Here is an 18,068-nt window from a genome sequence, read left to right as displayed (position 1 = left end):
GGTTTTTGTTTATTACACAGAGGGTCATATGGCATAGTTGGCTGGAATGACCCTGATAGCAAGAGAGGCTTATCCATCCAGCAATGACCTAGTTGTCTTGGAGATTGCTTCACAACATATAGAAGTACTCAAATGGTTAAACACAACAACCTCAAGAAATGACTATGAGATAATTGTATGTCTTAAAACACTCCATGTAGTACAAGTCTTCTCAAAGTTAATGGGGAAATTGTCCCATGGCACAGATGATGCCCTTGCTTGCATATCATATAAAGTTATAAAGGGACATAACTGAAGGACGATAAAAGTGACACTACCCAAATTTGTACTTAATCAGGGTTTTGTTGTAATAAGTATTGCGTTTAAGTTTCATAAAGTTTGCTTGAGGCAAACTTAATTTTAACTGACAAGGGTAAAACTTAATGCCCCTTCTGCTACTGTGGGGCATAAAAAAGAAGGTGTGGTATCATTGCCAAGGAGACAACTTTTCACAAGAGACTAAACGACAGAGAAATTAAAAAATAATTGAAGGTCACTGTATGGCCTTCAGCAATGAGCCAAAATAGCCCATATAGCATAGTCTGCTATAAAAGGCCTCGAAATGAATAGTATCTGGAAAAAAAACTTAACATTCACCAATGAACCATGGAAATAAGGTCAAGATCTAGTGGACATTCTAATGGACATATAAACCTTACTTCATTCCATACAACAAAATATAGTTGATATATATATAATCTATTTCATAGAACCAGTTGGCTTGTGTTGAAAATATTTAGTAGAAGTTTTTCTTCAGGCATCACACTATACTTTACATTATCAGCAATTTTTAACAATGATCTAGTCTGAAGAACATTGCCTTACAGACATGTACACCATACAATATTTATAACATAGCGTATACCAGATATTGATGACTTATTGATTATAGTATTTGGGAAAAGGACCGCGCTACAAGAACTAATCATTGCTAAAAGAACAATGAAAATTAGGTCAAGTTGAGATGAAACCTTTCAAACAAGCATGTTCCCCTAACATTACAATCATTCCATACACCAAATAAAGTTGACCAATTGCTGATAGTATCTGAGAAACAGACTTAAAATTGACCAATAAGGTCAAGGTCTTATGAAAATGTATACCTTACATCAAATCTTTCAGATGAACGTATTTATAGCATTGCATATTTTTATATTTTGACCATTTTATTGCAGCTACTATTTCAGGTTAGAGTGAAGGTTGGCTCCTGTTTAAACATTTAACCCCCTGGTTTTTTTTACACCTGTAACCTGTTGTTCAGTGGTTGTAGTTTGTTCATGTGGTGCATAAGTGTTTCTGGTTTTTGTCTGACATTGGTCAAAAAGCAAGGTATGCTGTTTCAGGTGGTGGCGGCAGCATCAACAATAGTAGTTTGTGATTGGGTCAGTTTATGGTGAACCACAAGTGGTAGGTCAATCATATTTGGTATGCAGTTGTATAAGCATTGGGACATCTCATTTCCATGGAGATTATTTGGCCCTGCTCCCTCAGATATGGTCCGTTGCTTATTTTTCATGTATTAGTTTGTGATTGGGTCAGTTTATGGGACACCATTAGTGGTAGACCAATGTTATTTTAGTTGAATAAGCATTAGCGCATCTCTTTTCCATGGAAAATATTTGTCCTTGCCCTCTCTATCGACTTTGAAACTTATGCTCAGTTTACATGTATTAGTTTGTAATTAGATTAGTTTCAGATGAACTGCTAATGCTAAGGGAATAATATTTTGGTATGCCATTTGCAAATATCTTTTCCATGGGGATTATATACCCCAGCCCCTCTTCATGGTTCATTGACTTTGAAAATTTAACATAGTTTACAAGTTAATGTTTGTGTTTGTTTAAGGGAACAACTTATAATAAATCAATGGTATTTGGAATGCAGTTGTATTAGCATTGGCACATCTCATTTACATGGAGATTGTTTAGCCATGTACCTCAGTCATGGTTCATTGACTTCGAATATTTGCAGAACTTATGTAGGATGTTAAAGTATTGCTATTTTAATTTCAACATTTTTGCATAATCAAAATACAGAAGGCAAGACATATCTCTGTGATAACAGTTTATCAATATAAATTAGCCTGTATGTTTTCCTGTTTAATTGTTTTTATACGACTGCAAAAATTGAAAATTTTTTGGTCGTATATTGGTATGCTGTTGGTGTCGTCGTCATCCGAAGACATTTGGTTTTCGCACTATAACTTTAGAATAAGTAAATAGAAATCTATGAAATTTAAACGCAAGGTGTGAGTTTTGGTCCGAAAAGTTTCGGAATTAGGGGCCAAAAAGGGCCCATTAAGCATTTTTCTTGGTTTTCGCACAATAGCTTTAGTATATAAGTAAACAGAAATCTATGAAATTTTAACATAAGGTTTATGACCACAAAAGGAAGGTTGGGATTGATTTTGGGAGTTTTGGTTTCAACAGTTTAGGAATTAGGGGCCAAAAAAAGGTCCCAAATAAGCATTTTTCTTGGTTATTGCACAATAACTTTAGTATAAATATATAGAAATCTATGGAATTTTAACACAAGCTAGGTTTATGACCACAAAAGGAAGGTTAGGATTGATTTTGGGAGTTTTGGTCCCAACAGTTTAGGAATTAGGGGCCAAAAGGTTCAAAATTAAACTTTGTTTTATTTCATCAAAAAATGAATTATTGGGGTTCTTTGATATGCCAAATCTAAATAAAGGCAACAGTAGTATACCGCTGTTCAAATTCCATGTATTTAGATTCTTAATTTTTGGTCCTGTTTTCAAATTGGTCTACATTAAGGTCCAAAGGGTCCAAAATTAAACGTAGTCTGATTTTAACAAAAATTGAATTCTTGGGGTTCTTTGATATGCTGAATCAAAACATGTACTTAGATTTTTGATTATGGGCCCAGTTTTTAAGTTTTCAAATCGGGGTGCAAAATTTAACTTTGTTTAATTTCAACAAAAAATTGAATATATGGGGTTCTTCAATATGCTGAATCTAACCATGTATTTAGATTTTTAATATTTGGGCCCGGTTATCAAATTGGTCCACATTGGGGTCTAAAGGGTCTAAAATAGAACATTATTTGATTTCATCAAAAATTTAATTCTTGGTGTTCTATGATATGCTGAATCTAACCATGTATTAAAATTTTGGATATTGGACCATAATACCGTAATCACAATTCAAATTCAGAGCTGTATCAAGCTTAAATGTTGTGTCCATACTTGCCCCAACTGTTCAGGGTTCGACCTCTGCAGTTGTATAAAGCTGTGCCCTGCAGAGCATCTGGTTTTTACACTAGTCATTTTGGGGCCCTTTATAGCTTGCTGTTTGTTGTGAGCATAGGCTCTTTATTGAAGGCTGTATTTTGACCTATAACTTTACTTTTTACAAATTGTGACTTGGATGGAGATTTGTCTACAATGGCACTCATACCACATAATCGTATATCTGTCATCCATGTTAGTAGGCAGTGTTGGTTGGATGGTCATCAGTCATATTTTTTAAACTAGATACACAAACAAGAGGCTCTCAAGAGCCTGAATCGCTCACCTGGTAAACAATGCCTTATTAATAAAACTAAAGCCAAAAACTGCATTTTACCCTGTGTTCTATTTTTAGCCATGACGACCATGTTTTTTGACGAAATAGAAAATAAAACACAAACTTTATTTTATACACCCTATTGATCATTCAAATGAAGTTTGGTTGAATTTGGTTGAGTAGTTTTAGAGGAAAAGATCTTTTAAAGTTAGCAAATATGATGTACAAATTGTGAAAAATTGTCATTAAAAGACAATAACCCCTTAAGGGGTCAATTGACAATTTTTGTCATATTAACTTATTTGTAGATCTTACTTTGCTGATCATTTTTGCTGTTTACAGTTTATCTTTATCTATAATAATATTCAAGATAATGACCAAAAACTGCAAAATTTCCTTAAAATTACCAATTAAGTGGCAGCAACCCAACAATGGGTTGTTTGATTCATCTGAAAATTTCAGGGCTGATAGATCTTGACCTAATGAACATTTTTACCACATGTCAGATTTGCTCTAAATGCTTCCGTTTTTGAGATATAAGCCAAAAACTGCATTTGACCCCTATGTTCTATTTTAAGTAACGGCGGCCATGTTTTTTGACGGATCAAAATTCGAAGCACACACTTTGTGCAGGATAATCTAAGGAACAATCATTTTAAGTTTCATTCAAATCCATTCAGTAGTTTCAGAGAAGATGTTTGAAAAATTGTTAACGATGACAGACGACGACGCACGCCAAGTGATGAGAAAAACTCACATGGCCTTTTAGGCCAGGTGAGCTAATTATAATAGTAGCCAAATTTGGTGTAAATTTGTCCTTGGAAGTTTCCGAGAAATTTTTGAAAAACCGATAATGGCAACTGATGAGATAAATGATATGACAAAATGAAACTTCTTCACACAAGTCATCTGTAACATGTACACAAGACATGAAGTATTCAGGCCTTCTACCTTCTAAAATACAGGCTTTTAACAAACAGTTCAATTAGTACCGAGTTTGAGTACAGGTGATTTCTTTTTCTCATATTCTGCCATACTTGATGAGGGCAAGGCAAAATTATGTTATTGAATGCACAAATAAACCATGATCAACTCCAAGCAAGGAAATTTTGTGAGCTATTCAACATAGAGCAAAAGGTCACACATCACTTCATATTAAAAGTCATGTCAAAAGGTAAGAACAATTTGAATTTACCTTATATGGAATGGGTTTTGCTCATTGTTGAAGGCTAAACAGTAACCTAAGGTCTACATCCCAGTCTTTGGTCGATCTTTGGTGGATAATTTTCTTATTGGCAGTCAAATCACATCTTCTTATGTCTGTATTGAGTCTCTTCATACCAGGGTAGTAATACTGAACAATATGAAATCCCCTTCATTCACTAAAAGTGAATCACAAGTGGTTTTTATGTACTTTTTTGGTTTTGTCATTTAATTTCTGCATTTTAATTTAGGTTTTTTAATGGGGTTTGGGAGCTGGCAATGAAATTTAACCAAGCTTTCAAAGTCTACATGTAAAATGTATAATTACTGAAGCAATGTTCAATTCTCTGAATACACTCATTAAGAATTTGTTATACTGATAAGAATATTAAGATACCTTGTTCTCACTATATTTCAATGTTCAGTTGACCAAGAAATAAGGGTCAACACCATTTTATACCCTGTATTTAACACATCTTTCATCACTATTGTGCTATTCCGTGGCAGTTACTTTTCATCGGAGGAGTGAGACAGACATTTAGTTACTTTTCATTAGAGTAAGACAGACATTTGGTAGGACTACTGAAATCCTAGTCAATTGAGATGGAGTCGAGCATACCTGCTATAAGCTTGATTGAAAGTTTATGACATCAGTGTGGACAAAAAACACAAATAATTAATTGGAATAAATTGAAAGTCATCAAAACTTCATAATATAATACTTAAACAAAATTGATCCTGATATGGGACAGACTGTTGCATAGTAAGGAAAACATATTAAATGTCCCAAACAATCATAGGCATGGCATAAATATAATAAAGACAAAGTGACTTTACTTGGGCAATTTATTTGACCATCTAGGTCATTCATGTACACAATCATCTAAATTCTCTGTACAAAATAGCAAAAGGCCAAACATACAATTTGATATTTGTAAGGGGTGTAAGACAAGGTAATCCTCTGTAGAACACAAATTATATAACACTACGTAACATTGCACTAGAGTGTCATCCTTATACAACAACCTTAGTTCAATTATAAAAATCTAGATTCTAGACTTTGTTCATTTTAAAAAATAAAAATTGACATTCAATACTTACTTACTTAATGCCCTTATATGGCATTGGCGATAATTGCTTTGGCGTGTAGGGCAGAAAAGACAATTTTAGACATTCATTGCTGTTACTTAAAGCATAGAAAACACACAATTTCCACATTTCTTGAAATTGGATGACATAGATACCTATCAATTTTAAGAAATTATGATAAAATTTAAATCCCTACTTCCAAAAATAGTTGTTTGGTACAAAGTTAAGTACTGAAAGCATTTGAAATAATATAAAAGAAATAGAGATTGTTTTGAGAATCTATGGAGAGAGGTAAAGTATAACTTAACATACTACAAAAAATATCAGAAAAAATATGTACATTTAGGACTATAAAATATTTATTATCTGAGGATAACCTTGTCCAAAAGAAATATACAAAATTACACAGCCTTGTTATAATGGAACAGACTATAATGGTTATACAATCTTGAAACAGGCTATAAAACATCTATAGGACCCAGATTATACCAAATGCACATTCATGTTACATTCTTTCCAATCATTCAATGCAAAAACACACAATTTCAATTTCCTACGAACAATGCACATTTAATTTAAACACTCACTGACAGGTTCATGTTTCAGTTTCTCATAATCTTATTACCTTGAAATTCATTGCAAACAGCACCAATTATTCAAAAGAACTCATAATTTTAAAATCTTTCTTTGACAAGTGTGACGTTTTTGGAAATGTTTAATGATTATTTTTTTTATTATTTTTTATGGTATAAACGTAAAAGATTATTTGGGTGATATATGAAAAGAAAAATCACAAAAATACACAGGAAAATTCAAAATGGAAAGTCCCTAATCCCTAAGTTTTTCATGTAAAATAATTTTGTTCAGAAAGACAGATCATACAGGTAAGTCAACTACCTAGAAAAATGTGTTTGAAAGTATCAAAATGTATCATGTATAGATTCATAAAAATTTTACATAATAGAAAGTTCTTGGTGTTTCATGTTTATAATGATATAAAATATTGATCATAAATTCTGATTAAAATTCAGTAAAATGCCTTTATTTCATTAGATTCTTTAACAGTGAATTATTTGTATATAGCCTCTACACATAATAAACCATTTATAATTTAATTATTGTTGATTATGAGAAACTGAAATTTGTCTTGTACAATTTTAAAACTAATGAATAAATGATATTTATATGACAGTTAAAAAAACATAAATATTTATCAAATTAAATATTTTGCATTTGGCACCTTGAAGTGGTTTAATATGAAATATTTTGTATGTTAGTAATTGTGGAATTATTTTTTCCAAGGTTATTGTCTCTTTTGAAATTTGATGTTTCCAACTAATACTTAGTCTAGTTGAAAATATAAATTGAAGGTTAACAAAATAATGCTAATAAAAATTTTGTGATAAAAATTAATTTACATTTTCAAACAGATATGATACCCTTGAATGGCATAGTAAATATAAAGAATAGCAAAACATTTTTGTTTGTGCTAGAAATAAATTTACTAACTGTTGTTTGCTTAATATCAAGAGACAAATATTCAAGAATGTTCAGAAAGAGAACAAATCAAACACGTTATCAATGTAAGAAATGTAATAACAAATTTCATGTAAAAATTCTTAATCAATTCAATAATTTCTACCCAAACAATAAATAAATCAGTCTATCAATCAAAAATGTACTAAAAGTGGTTAAATATAAATGTAAGAGTGTTACAAACTCCATTGCTGGAGGTGCTCCTTACAAAGGAAGTATATGCATAGAAATATCTGTAAGATACAAAGAGTACTATAAAAAAAAAAGTAAATTCTCACCTAAATAAAGAAACTTGGAAACTATTGTTGCTGAGGATATATTAAAGAATGTTAAATCTAAAATAAAATAAATTTACTTCACATAATTATAGACTAAATGGAATTCTAATATTTTTTAATTGTTCAAGATTTCTGTAAACTAAAAATATCTTTTAATATTTCTATCTATAAAATGGATATAAATGAATATGAAATATGTTATCTATGAAATCATTCAACTACATCACCTGTTACAAACCACTCTTAGAGTAGAATTCTTATACAAAAACTTATAAAAATCGTCAACTCTGCACTTTCAATAAGGCAAACCTTCTTTTTTGGCATATCAATAAGTGTACAATGGGGTAAATAATAGTCTATTTGGCAATCACAAATCTGATTCTGTTATTACTTTTAAAACAATTTGTTTCTCTTTGTAGACTGGTTTTGAACTGGACAAACATGGGCTTCTGTTCATGCAAAGCACTATTTATTGAAAGTGTTATAGACATTTTTACCATTCATAATAAAAAAAATAACTATCTATATCAAAAGTTTTCAGCTAAACAAAATATGAACAGTAATTAAAAGAATGTGTCCAAAAAATGTGTCCAAAGTACACGGATGCCCCACTCGCACTATCATTTTCCATGTTTTATGGACTTTGAAATTGGGTAAATATCTAATTTGGCATTAAAATTAGAGATTATACTATAGGGAACATGTGTACTAAGGTTCAAGTTGATTGGACTTCAATTTCATCAAAAACTACCTTGACCAAAAACTTTAACCTGAAGCGGGACGAACGAACGAACGGAGCCACAGACCAGAAAACATAATGCCCCTCTACTATCGTAGGTGGGGCATAAAAATATTGGAAATATTTTTTAATGACACCCATTACACACTGACAAATTTTGTTCTTTCCACTAATTCTTCGTTGTTAATGAAAATGTATACCCCTCTTATGGGAAACAATTTGTAATAACTGATTTCTAATTTATTTACAAGGTCAATAATAGAAAGACTGTTATCACATAATATTCCCTTCCCATTAATGCCATACTCCAATATTCTACATTCCTATATGTTTAAAAATCTCCAAATCTGATTTCATAAATTAGTTTTTCAAAACTGAGGTGAACAATTCTATCATGCTTCAATGATGCTGATTTCAAATTCCTTTATTAGGATCTTACAGAGGAAAAATTTAATAAAAATTGTATATCAGTCTCATCTACACTCTGTTTCTTTTTTTCTATTAGTTGTATTAAAAAAACAAGTTTATAATTTTAAATTAAAGGGAGGTAACAACATGATTTAGAGTACCCTTTATTGATCTGCCTATCAGAAGGTTTGCATGGTTAAACTACACAAAGTGAATTTTCAGGCTGATAACATCTGATAAATATTACAACGACTGCTTAAAGCTTGATACAAAAACAGAATTGCATTGCAAGTTGGTTATACAAAAGTCATGTTTATTAAATAATTCTTAAAAATGAAAGAGAACGAAATAAAATAAATTTACAACTTTAAAAAGTGACAACAGGCAGTAAAAAATGGTTTTGAAAAAAATAATTGACAAATAAAACAACCACTTATAAATAAAGTAAAATGCTGGTATAATGAAATCATAAAAATCATAAAAATTTCAAACAATGAAAATGATAAGAATCGACCAATTAAAATAAAGCACCAATTTTTAAAAATTTGAATCAACCAATCACATGCTTGTAAAAGTACAGAACATCAATGACAACACAAGCTCACATGTATCAGATCTTTTTTGAAGGGAAAAAATGGTATGACCAATAAATTAAAATAAATCCAAGTTTGGTGACAAACAACATGCAAAACTGAAATTTGAATATCAAAATAAAAGAGTGAAAAACTAATCTCAGAGTATAAAAAGGGAGAAAGGAGCCATATACTGAAGAACTATGTATTACAAGTGAAGGTTAAAAACAGTTACAGGACAAGAGATATAATAATTAGATGTTCTGTAGGTCACCACCATCACACACTCCAGTTACCCAGGAAGCTGTTCGATGAAGGGTCATGAGTCGATGACTGAATCGCCTACAGTGAAATGAAACAGACTATAGTGACCTATTCAATAAAATCAACACCTTTATATAATTCATAAATAAAAAAAAATTTCAGGTAAGCCACACATTTCATGGACAATAGTAGCTTTTTTTTATCTACCATTCCAATTTGTCTTGTTGTTTTTGGAGAATTGAGAAGTTATGGAAGTAAATATTTCATATTTCAGAAGGAAATATAGACCAGTGTCTTTTTATTTCTAGAATATATCTCAACCATAATAACCCAGATGTAGTAAAGGAAAGCAGTCTTTTTCATAGGCAAGTTGCTATAGTAAGAAGTCTATTTTCAAGAAAACAAAGGCCCAAAACTTCAATTTTGAATTTGAATTTCAAATGAGTTTTAGAAATATTAATAGCATGCTTATAATTTGGTCCATTTAGAAAAGTATTGAAAACATATTGTTCCAAAAAAGAACCATTTCAAAGGTTCTTTTATACTATACATCGAAAATAAAACAAAACTGCCCAATACTGAAAAAAATAAGGCTTTACCCTTAAAAATAGTTGAAAGCTTTGCAACTTACAGTAAATTTTGAATACTTTAGATATGAGAAACTAGTAAAGACCACTTAAAGGATAATCATTAAATAGATATTTGAAATGGATGAAGACATTCTATCAGAAGGTTGGGGTATTTAAAAGACCATATTCAGAGAAAAATATAAACATACAATACAAGCAGAATATCTGCCAGTTCCAATTAAAATTCTTTCCTATACAAGTAAAACTTCTAAGAATTTTGTTAAAAATAATATGTATACAAAATTTCGATCTTTCGATGATCCTTTCTACAATTATAAAAACATGCAAATACATTGATAAATATAAAGTCACATGACAGACATGTGACGTGAGATATACGGTCACATGACATCCACAAAGAACTCACATGGATTTCCCATAGCCATTCTGAAAGACTGTCTACTGCCACTAACATCAGGTGGTAAGTTAACAAGATTGCTATGTGGTGGACCACCAGGCTGTCTGGCGCTCACTATACTTGCTGTTTCAGAATCGCTTCCGCTGTTGGCAGGAGACCTTTTCTGTGACTTTTCTTTGCGACTGCTACTTCCAGAGGCACTGCTTCCTATTGAAGAATATATAGAGAAAAAACATGATTAAATGATTAAAATTCTGTTTCTTTGAAGAAGCATGAATAAATACCTTAAACTAACCATTTTCTTCAATGCGCCCTCATCAAATGAATGTGTATTTAACAGTTAGTCAAGAAGTTTATTTTATTACTACTGATAACTGTAAGAAATACTGACTTTGCCGTCTCAAGTTTTAATAGTTACAGTAGTGTGTCTATTCCAGAAATGTATGTATTGAGAGACATCAAGCATCTGATGATCGAATGTAAATGGGGATTAAACAAAAATTATCTCCAAATTCCAACATCTTAACCAACAAACGAAAAAATAAAACCAGAACAGAATGCAATACATGTACCATGCAATACCCTCCAATACATTTATTTCTGGAATAGCCTAATTTTTATTTCTATCATAACAACATATTTACATAATATCTTCAGAATACTAAATCTATAGAACTCAATAGTAGGAACATGCATTTAGATAAAATGCAGTTATATTTATATATGACAATTAGTTAAATGCCACTATTTCAATGTAATGACTAGCACTACATGCTCAGATACAAACTACAACAAAATAAGTGCAAATTATAAGTTCTATTTTCTATTTACAGAGGTTTTCTCTCTCTCTCACTTTTACTAATTTTCATATATGCAATCATTTCATGAAATAACTTTCCTGGGGGTAATTTATGAATGTTAGGTTTAGTACACTTTAAATCAGAGTTACTCCCCTTACTAAATTTGATAATTTGGTTAGGCACAATGAAGTGGTGAGAAATACGCACTGTCAATTTCTTGTTTATAAATATATAATTCTTTCACAATACCCTGTCCATCATGATTTTCAGTCACCAAGGATCTAAAATGCTCATAATTTCATATAGGAAGGATGGACAAAAAAATCCAAAATTCATACAATTTAATTTGAAAAGTTTTCAAAATATTTAAAAAAACCTAAACTTACAATGGTAAGTGCAAAAGGATTTAAGAAACTCAATGTTTTATATTTACATAATAGTTTATTTGTCTTTGTGTACACCATCCACATTTTTATTGTAATTATACATTTTAGTAATCTGAACTAAATAGGATTGAGATTTAAAATGCTGATAACATTGACAATTTTAATCTTTGCAGGCAAACTTTACACTGCTTACATGCAACTGATTATAATTTTAAGTATATAGTCATACTAATGTAATGATTATGAAGGTGATTGGAATATAAGATACATAAAAATTATATGATTATTAATTTACATAATCCACTTCCCTGTTGTTGCATCAGGACTATAATTAGAAATATATAATCAACCTGTATATAGTGATGTATTCATTTGTTTGTTTACCATGTTTGGAAAAATACATGAAAAGCCATAAAAATCAGCAAAAAAGCATCAGAAAATTGTGATCTCCATTAAACAAGCCAGCGATGCATGCTGATCAGGAAACAGCAAAAGCTTCAATTATTGAGCAGAAGCTGTATAAAGATAGCTCTAATTCTATGACTGATGACTGCAGAAAGATAAGCTCTGGTTCTCTAGCTCTGGATTGGTGTAAAACCATGCCAAGGAGTCTATAAGCACCGACACACCATGCTGATGTGGAACGCCTAACCTGGCTTCCCAGAGTCAGCCTCTTTTTCATCCTTGTTCACTGGTTCCTTAGCAACAGCTTCTGGTTCATTATTGTTGCTAGGAACATCGTCCTTCGTTTTGGCATCTTTGCTATCTTTTGATTGGTCTTTGGAACTTGGTTGTGCCTGTGGCGTTTTTTTGCCACGGACATTGTTGTTGGGTTCCTTGTCTATACAGAAGGTTTTGGCTAGAAGTTTCTGCGCAGCTGGTTGGAATTTCATTGGCAAACAACAGGCATTATGAACTGATAAAATTAGATAAAATTGTCATTTACCCTTCTCACAAAAGAGGAGGAAAAAAGAATCTTATGTATATGATTTAATAAATCTGAAAAAACAGCATGCACAATTTTACTGTAAGTATAAAATGTACATAAGATATGTAGAGCAAAAAGAAAGGTCAATCTAATATCATATTATAAAGTAAAAATATTTTGATCAATCAATTGTTTTAATGATTGGCTGATTGAAAAAGAATAGTTTAAACCTGGATTTTCATGATTGGAGTAGGAAGGGAAAAAAAAAGATAAATTGCAGGAATAAATAATGCATCAATTTCGTTTTTCAGGAGGTTAAAAGTCCAGACTGCCTCAGAAAGCCACACATCTGGGGATAAGTATTCTCATGCAATGATGTTTGATGACAATATATGAGCAAAGCTGGCATTTATATACAGAAACAATATACTTATAAAGAATATAGCAGAAGCTTTTCCAACCAAACAGGCAAAATATAAGTTGCTTTTTTTTTTTTTTTTAAACAAATCCATGTTCAGTCCTATCTTAATTTTTTAAGGATATCTGCAAGTGCAACGTGATGATTGTATTAAAGGTTTCAATGACCAAAATAATTACAATAAAATAAATCATGAAAGAATTCACAATAATTTCTTTTTTTTTCTTTCTTTTTTTAATAAATACTATTCAAAGGGAAGTAATCCAAATTGTATTGAAATAAAATAATCCTGTAAAAAAAAACACAACTAAAAAAACAGAAATAAAACAGGGTTTTCTCTTAGCAATAAAGAACAAATAGTTGGAAAAGCATATGAAGCAAGTGCTAAATCTACATCAAGTTAGTTTTAACAATGTTTGAATACATCACTATATTGGTTTATTTCACACACATGAAACATTGTTCAACATAAGTTTTCTAAGCTGAAATGCAACAACATGAGCTTATCTGTTTATAATGATCACCTGGCTATTTTATCTGGGCCGACCACTAATGTTTACACTACCCCATTAACTTTCTTGCAAGTGTTTAGATTTATATATTTCTTATTAAAACAAAAAGAGAGTAAAAGACTTTAATTAGGTCCATTCAAACAAGCTGTTTAACCTAATCTTGAAACATGTTTTAGTAATTCTTCACACATCCTTTCTTGAATGAGGCTTAAAAAGATTTTATGTCAGGAGTTTTGGGAAGTAGCACATACTTTCTTTTTATATCAGTTCTGAATAGATTTAAGTTTATTAAACTTCTTACTAGCTTAACGTAACAATGAGCATCTCAACTTATTTTAAATGAAAAGATAACTTGTATATCACACACTCAGTGTCAAATCTGTGTATTTTAATACCATTAAATTTAAGTGAAATAAAATATCACATAAAATGTAGAAGTGTGGAAGAAATAAAGAGCATGCAAAATAAATAAAATAGGTGGTAAAAGCAGGATTTTTTCTGCCATATCTGAAACTTCCAAATTTCCCCTACACCAATAAGAAACTCAAGCTAAATTCCAAGCAGTATACAGCAATAATATTTGTAATAGCCAAGCTAGACTCTATATTATTTCTGTAATTCTGACATGGGTGATGTTCTAACAAGAAAAATGTTCCTAAAATATTTTGGAACTCAAGATTCCCGTTTAGTAAATTTGTAAAGATGCCCCTATCATCTTAAACAATTTCCTTCCTATTACCCAGTAATGAACTATATCTCTTATAATGTTTCTTTTACTTTAAATATATTTTGTTGCTGTGAAAAACCAACTAAGATGTCTTTAGCAGTAAATTTTGGTTCTACATTAATACTGAATTTGCCTTTCGTAAAATATGTTTCAGATATGGCGGATTTTCAAAATAACTGAAAGGACTACAAACCAGAACTATGTAGTGAATTCCGAGAACATGCACGGTCCTGTGGGTGTAAATGATTCCGAGAACCTGCCCGGCTCTTTGGGTCTAAATGATTCCGAGAACATGCCCGGTCCTTTGAGTCTAAATGATGTGTGGCGTTCTGATAAAGCTGCTTGTCTTTATTTTCCCAAAGCTTTTTCAAATGATTGTAAGTACTGACTATACATGTGCAGTCTTTTTGGTTAACTGTAAACAAAGGTCAAAATTTAGGACCATGAATGATTTGTAGCATGACCCTTTGTCACTGAGGACTTTACCCTTAATACTTTTTTCAATCATCAAATTATTTAAATAATTGATGTATTGAGTAATTTTTAAGTACTTAATACATGTATTTCATATTTTGGACTTTAAAAAAAAATCAACAACATAGGCCAATCTCATGTTGATAACTAATATAAATGAGAAAAAATGCAGTTTTCAACTTCTATTTTTTCATTATATAATTCAATTCAAAAATATACCAAATATTTAATGAATATAAAGTGAATATTATCCTTGACAAATTGATAGAGTTTCTTCTCTGATTCAGCTTCATGATTAGATCGTCCAAAACACATTTAAGGTGGTACCTAACACTACATAGACTCTGTAAAATCACCTAAACGTTTTAATGACGTTGTGTTTTAAGGGAATAATAAGCTTCTCAATGATCAAAATTAGTGTTCGTCTTAGAATGCTATATAATCAGTGTAATTTTTCTAATAAAATTACCGACTGTGCAAGGGCTGTATAGCCAGTTAAGGTCGTTAAAAACTTCCATATATATATAATAAAATGCTTGGTTCAAATTTTTTGAAATTTTTATATATTTTTGTCAAAGGGTCAAAGTAAATACTTCCTCAAAATTTTATGAAAATTAAACGAGCCAAATTAATTTTAGTGAAAGTGTTGGGTACCACCTTAAGTGGAGATGGATTTAAGATAAAAAATAAATTCCAATTAGACTACGAAAAAAAAGGTATGCATACCAACAGGGAATGATTCAAAGCTCATTGAAAGCAAAGTGGGGGAGGTCATACTACATACATAAACAGAAATCATGCAATGGACATTCTCATAACAATAACTTTAGTACAATATCAATTTATATACAATCTGGCAACTGCATGCTAGAACATAATACAGCTGTATATTTCTTTGCCTACTTTTAAGAATTGTTGCCTCAAATATTCAATTTTATCATGCTACATTTTTTTCAGACAATAAAAATATTTTTGTGGTAATCATGGTAATAGTCCACACTATTTTTTTTTTTAGATTCCCTTTCCCCTTTCTACAAGAGGACAGTCAGTACTTACACAAGGAATAATAATAAGTTAAGTTTTTGTGTACTACTGGACTATGTTATGTGACTACTTAGAATTAGATACTATTTAGAATGTGAAACACTCTGAGTGGTGTTACCATAGCATGAAATGTTAGCGATATTAAATTACTGTGACCTATATTTTGAATTAGTTTCCAATAAGCAGGTGTGTCTAGTTGTGATCATTACACTGCAAAATTTTTAATAGCAATACATATTTGTTTTGAATGCATTTTTTCACACTCTAGCAAGTTGCATAGTAAGCATCTGTGTTGTGCTTGTAGTTTTTCTTTTAAAATATTAATGTGTCATTTCTTGATTCCATTTTCTGCATTCAACTCTTAAGTTTCATACGGCTTTTTAAAATAAATTATAACAAATAGATTTCTTCTTTTGTTTTGTTTTCTCACTTTTATCCTATTTAATGGTTTTGATTAAGTTTGCAGCAATTTCTAGCTTAAATAACAATATCACAGAACAAAGCAAGGAATATTTGACAATATAAAGCTTGATAACCATGCCACATGCCACTAACCTGATGCGCTGTGTACACTGCCACCACTGTTATTGCCTCCTCCGTTACCAATACTTGATACTCCGATCACACCACCAGCACCGACAGTAGAATTTTTATCCATACCATCAACAAAAGAACCGATATAACTTTGTGAGTCTGTACTAGTATAACTGTACGGGGGTATATAACTAATGTTTTGTGGTATATAAGTATTGTTAGTATAAGGGTATTGATTGTTCCAAGCTGGCGGTGGTAATGGAGCTAACGTATCACGATCAGCTTCAGACACAGAATCAACATCTTCTAAACTAAGTGCAGATAAATCTGAAAAACACAAAACATAGGTATTTTTTAAAAATGTTTGTACACAAAATGGAGGGTAAACATTTCAGTATTTAATTTGAACATGTTTTCAAATTAAATATCCTAAAATAAGTCCTATATCACAGTAAAGCATTGATGTCTGTATTTAATCAGGATAATGTCCGTTAGTTATTATGTTTGATTAATGCATTAGATTGGTATTTTCACGCTGCATTGAAGACCCCTTCGGCTGTTATCTGTTCTTTGGTCAGGTTGTTGTCTCTTTGACATATTCCCCATTTCCATTCTCAATTTTAAAATCGTTTATTCCGTTTCAAAACTTAACAGATAATTTGTCTAATAAAAGCCCTTCTGTTTTAAATTCTGTTAATTCTATTTTCATATATGAATGTACACATTCTGCCTGTCGAACTATCCATCTTTTTTTGTGTGTGAAAGTTTTTAAACTGAAAGGTCTTTTTCTAAGAGTCTTGTTGATCTCTAGGTGAATTTGTTTTGGTTGTTGGCACAAAACACTACTAATATCCTTGTAGAAAATTAAATGAACTTTAAATCATTTGTCAGATATACCTGTTCTGTTACTTCCAATACACATACATATTTTTGTATCTAAATATCAAGCAATTATACTAGCTTACTCTACAATGCTTATATATCAAAATAATGATGTTGAATATAGAAATTGTAAACTACATGGAGTATGTTAGGATGTACCTGTGAACATTTTTTTTTTTAATTGAATTTTAAAAGTAGCACTATATCTGAGTTGTTATGGGTATTTCATTACAATTTATAATGTTGTGAGGCCTACCATTTCAACAGAAAAGGACATCGCTAGTAAATATGTTAACTGTCAGTAAAGGAAAGGGAACATGGAAGAGAGAAATTTAGTAAATTATTCAAAATTTGCATGTAAAAATCTGAGGCTTTTAAAATGTACAAAGGGTTATATATAACTTCTTAGACTTCAATTTTCTTCTTTCCTAAACTAAAATAAAATAAAAATCACATTCTTTTTTTTAAATTCACAATATAATTTCTGTATGCATAGTACCCATAACAACTAAACAGATCTATACCTAAAAATCATGTTATTTATAGAAATATTATATAACAGTTTTGATTAGTGATTGTCATGCATGAGTGAGTTATGATAGGAAAGGTCCTTTATATGAGTGAAGATACTGACCTGGATACAGTGGCCCATCTAAAAAGGCAAAACAAGATGAAAGGTCAAAGTGAGTTCAAGGTCAAGTGAATAATGATTCATGCAAGT

General features: G+C 30.9%; 1 protein-coding gene across 19 annotated transcripts in view; it reads right to left on the bottom strand.

Moving 5' to 3' along the window:
* Nucleotides 1-5,597: 5,597 nt before the first annotated feature.
* LOC139502182 (segment polarity protein dishevelled homolog DVL-3-like) overlaps nt 5,598-18,068 on the bottom strand; it is a 51,515-nt gene continuing 39,044 nt past the window's right edge. For 2 of the 19 annotated variants that reach the window (XM_071291578.1, XM_071291589.1), the window contains 6 exons: nt 17,982-17,999; nt 16,487-16,792; nt 14,607-14,828; nt 10,652-10,849; nt 8,525-9,733; nt 5,598-8,245 (listed from right to left, as the gene is read on the bottom strand). In XM_071291578.1, coding sequence (XP_071147679.1) covers nt 9,711-9,733; nt 10,652-10,849; nt 14,607-14,828; nt 16,487-16,792; nt 17,982-17,999 — 767 coding nt within the window. In that variant the 3' untranslated portion in view covers nt 5,598-8,245; nt 8,525-9,710. Of the gene's footprint in view, nt 9,734-10,386; nt 10,850-12,480; nt 12,745-14,606; nt 15,221-15,544; nt 16,793-17,981; nt 18,000-18,068 lie in introns of those variants that run through there. The other 17 variants (XM_071291572.1, XM_071291587.1, XM_071291580.1 and 14 more) reach the window with 15 other exon arrangements.

This window comes from Mytilus edulis, chromosome 13 (genome assembly GCF_963676685.1).
Source record: "Mytilus edulis chromosome 13, xbMytEdul2.2, whole genome shotgun sequence".
In the NCBI taxonomy this organism is placed as follows: domain Eukaryota; kingdom Metazoa; phylum Mollusca; class Bivalvia; order Mytilida; family Mytilidae; genus Mytilus; species Mytilus edulis.
Note: the sequence above shows the minus strand (reverse complement) of the source record. Positions and strands in the feature narration are given on the sequence as shown.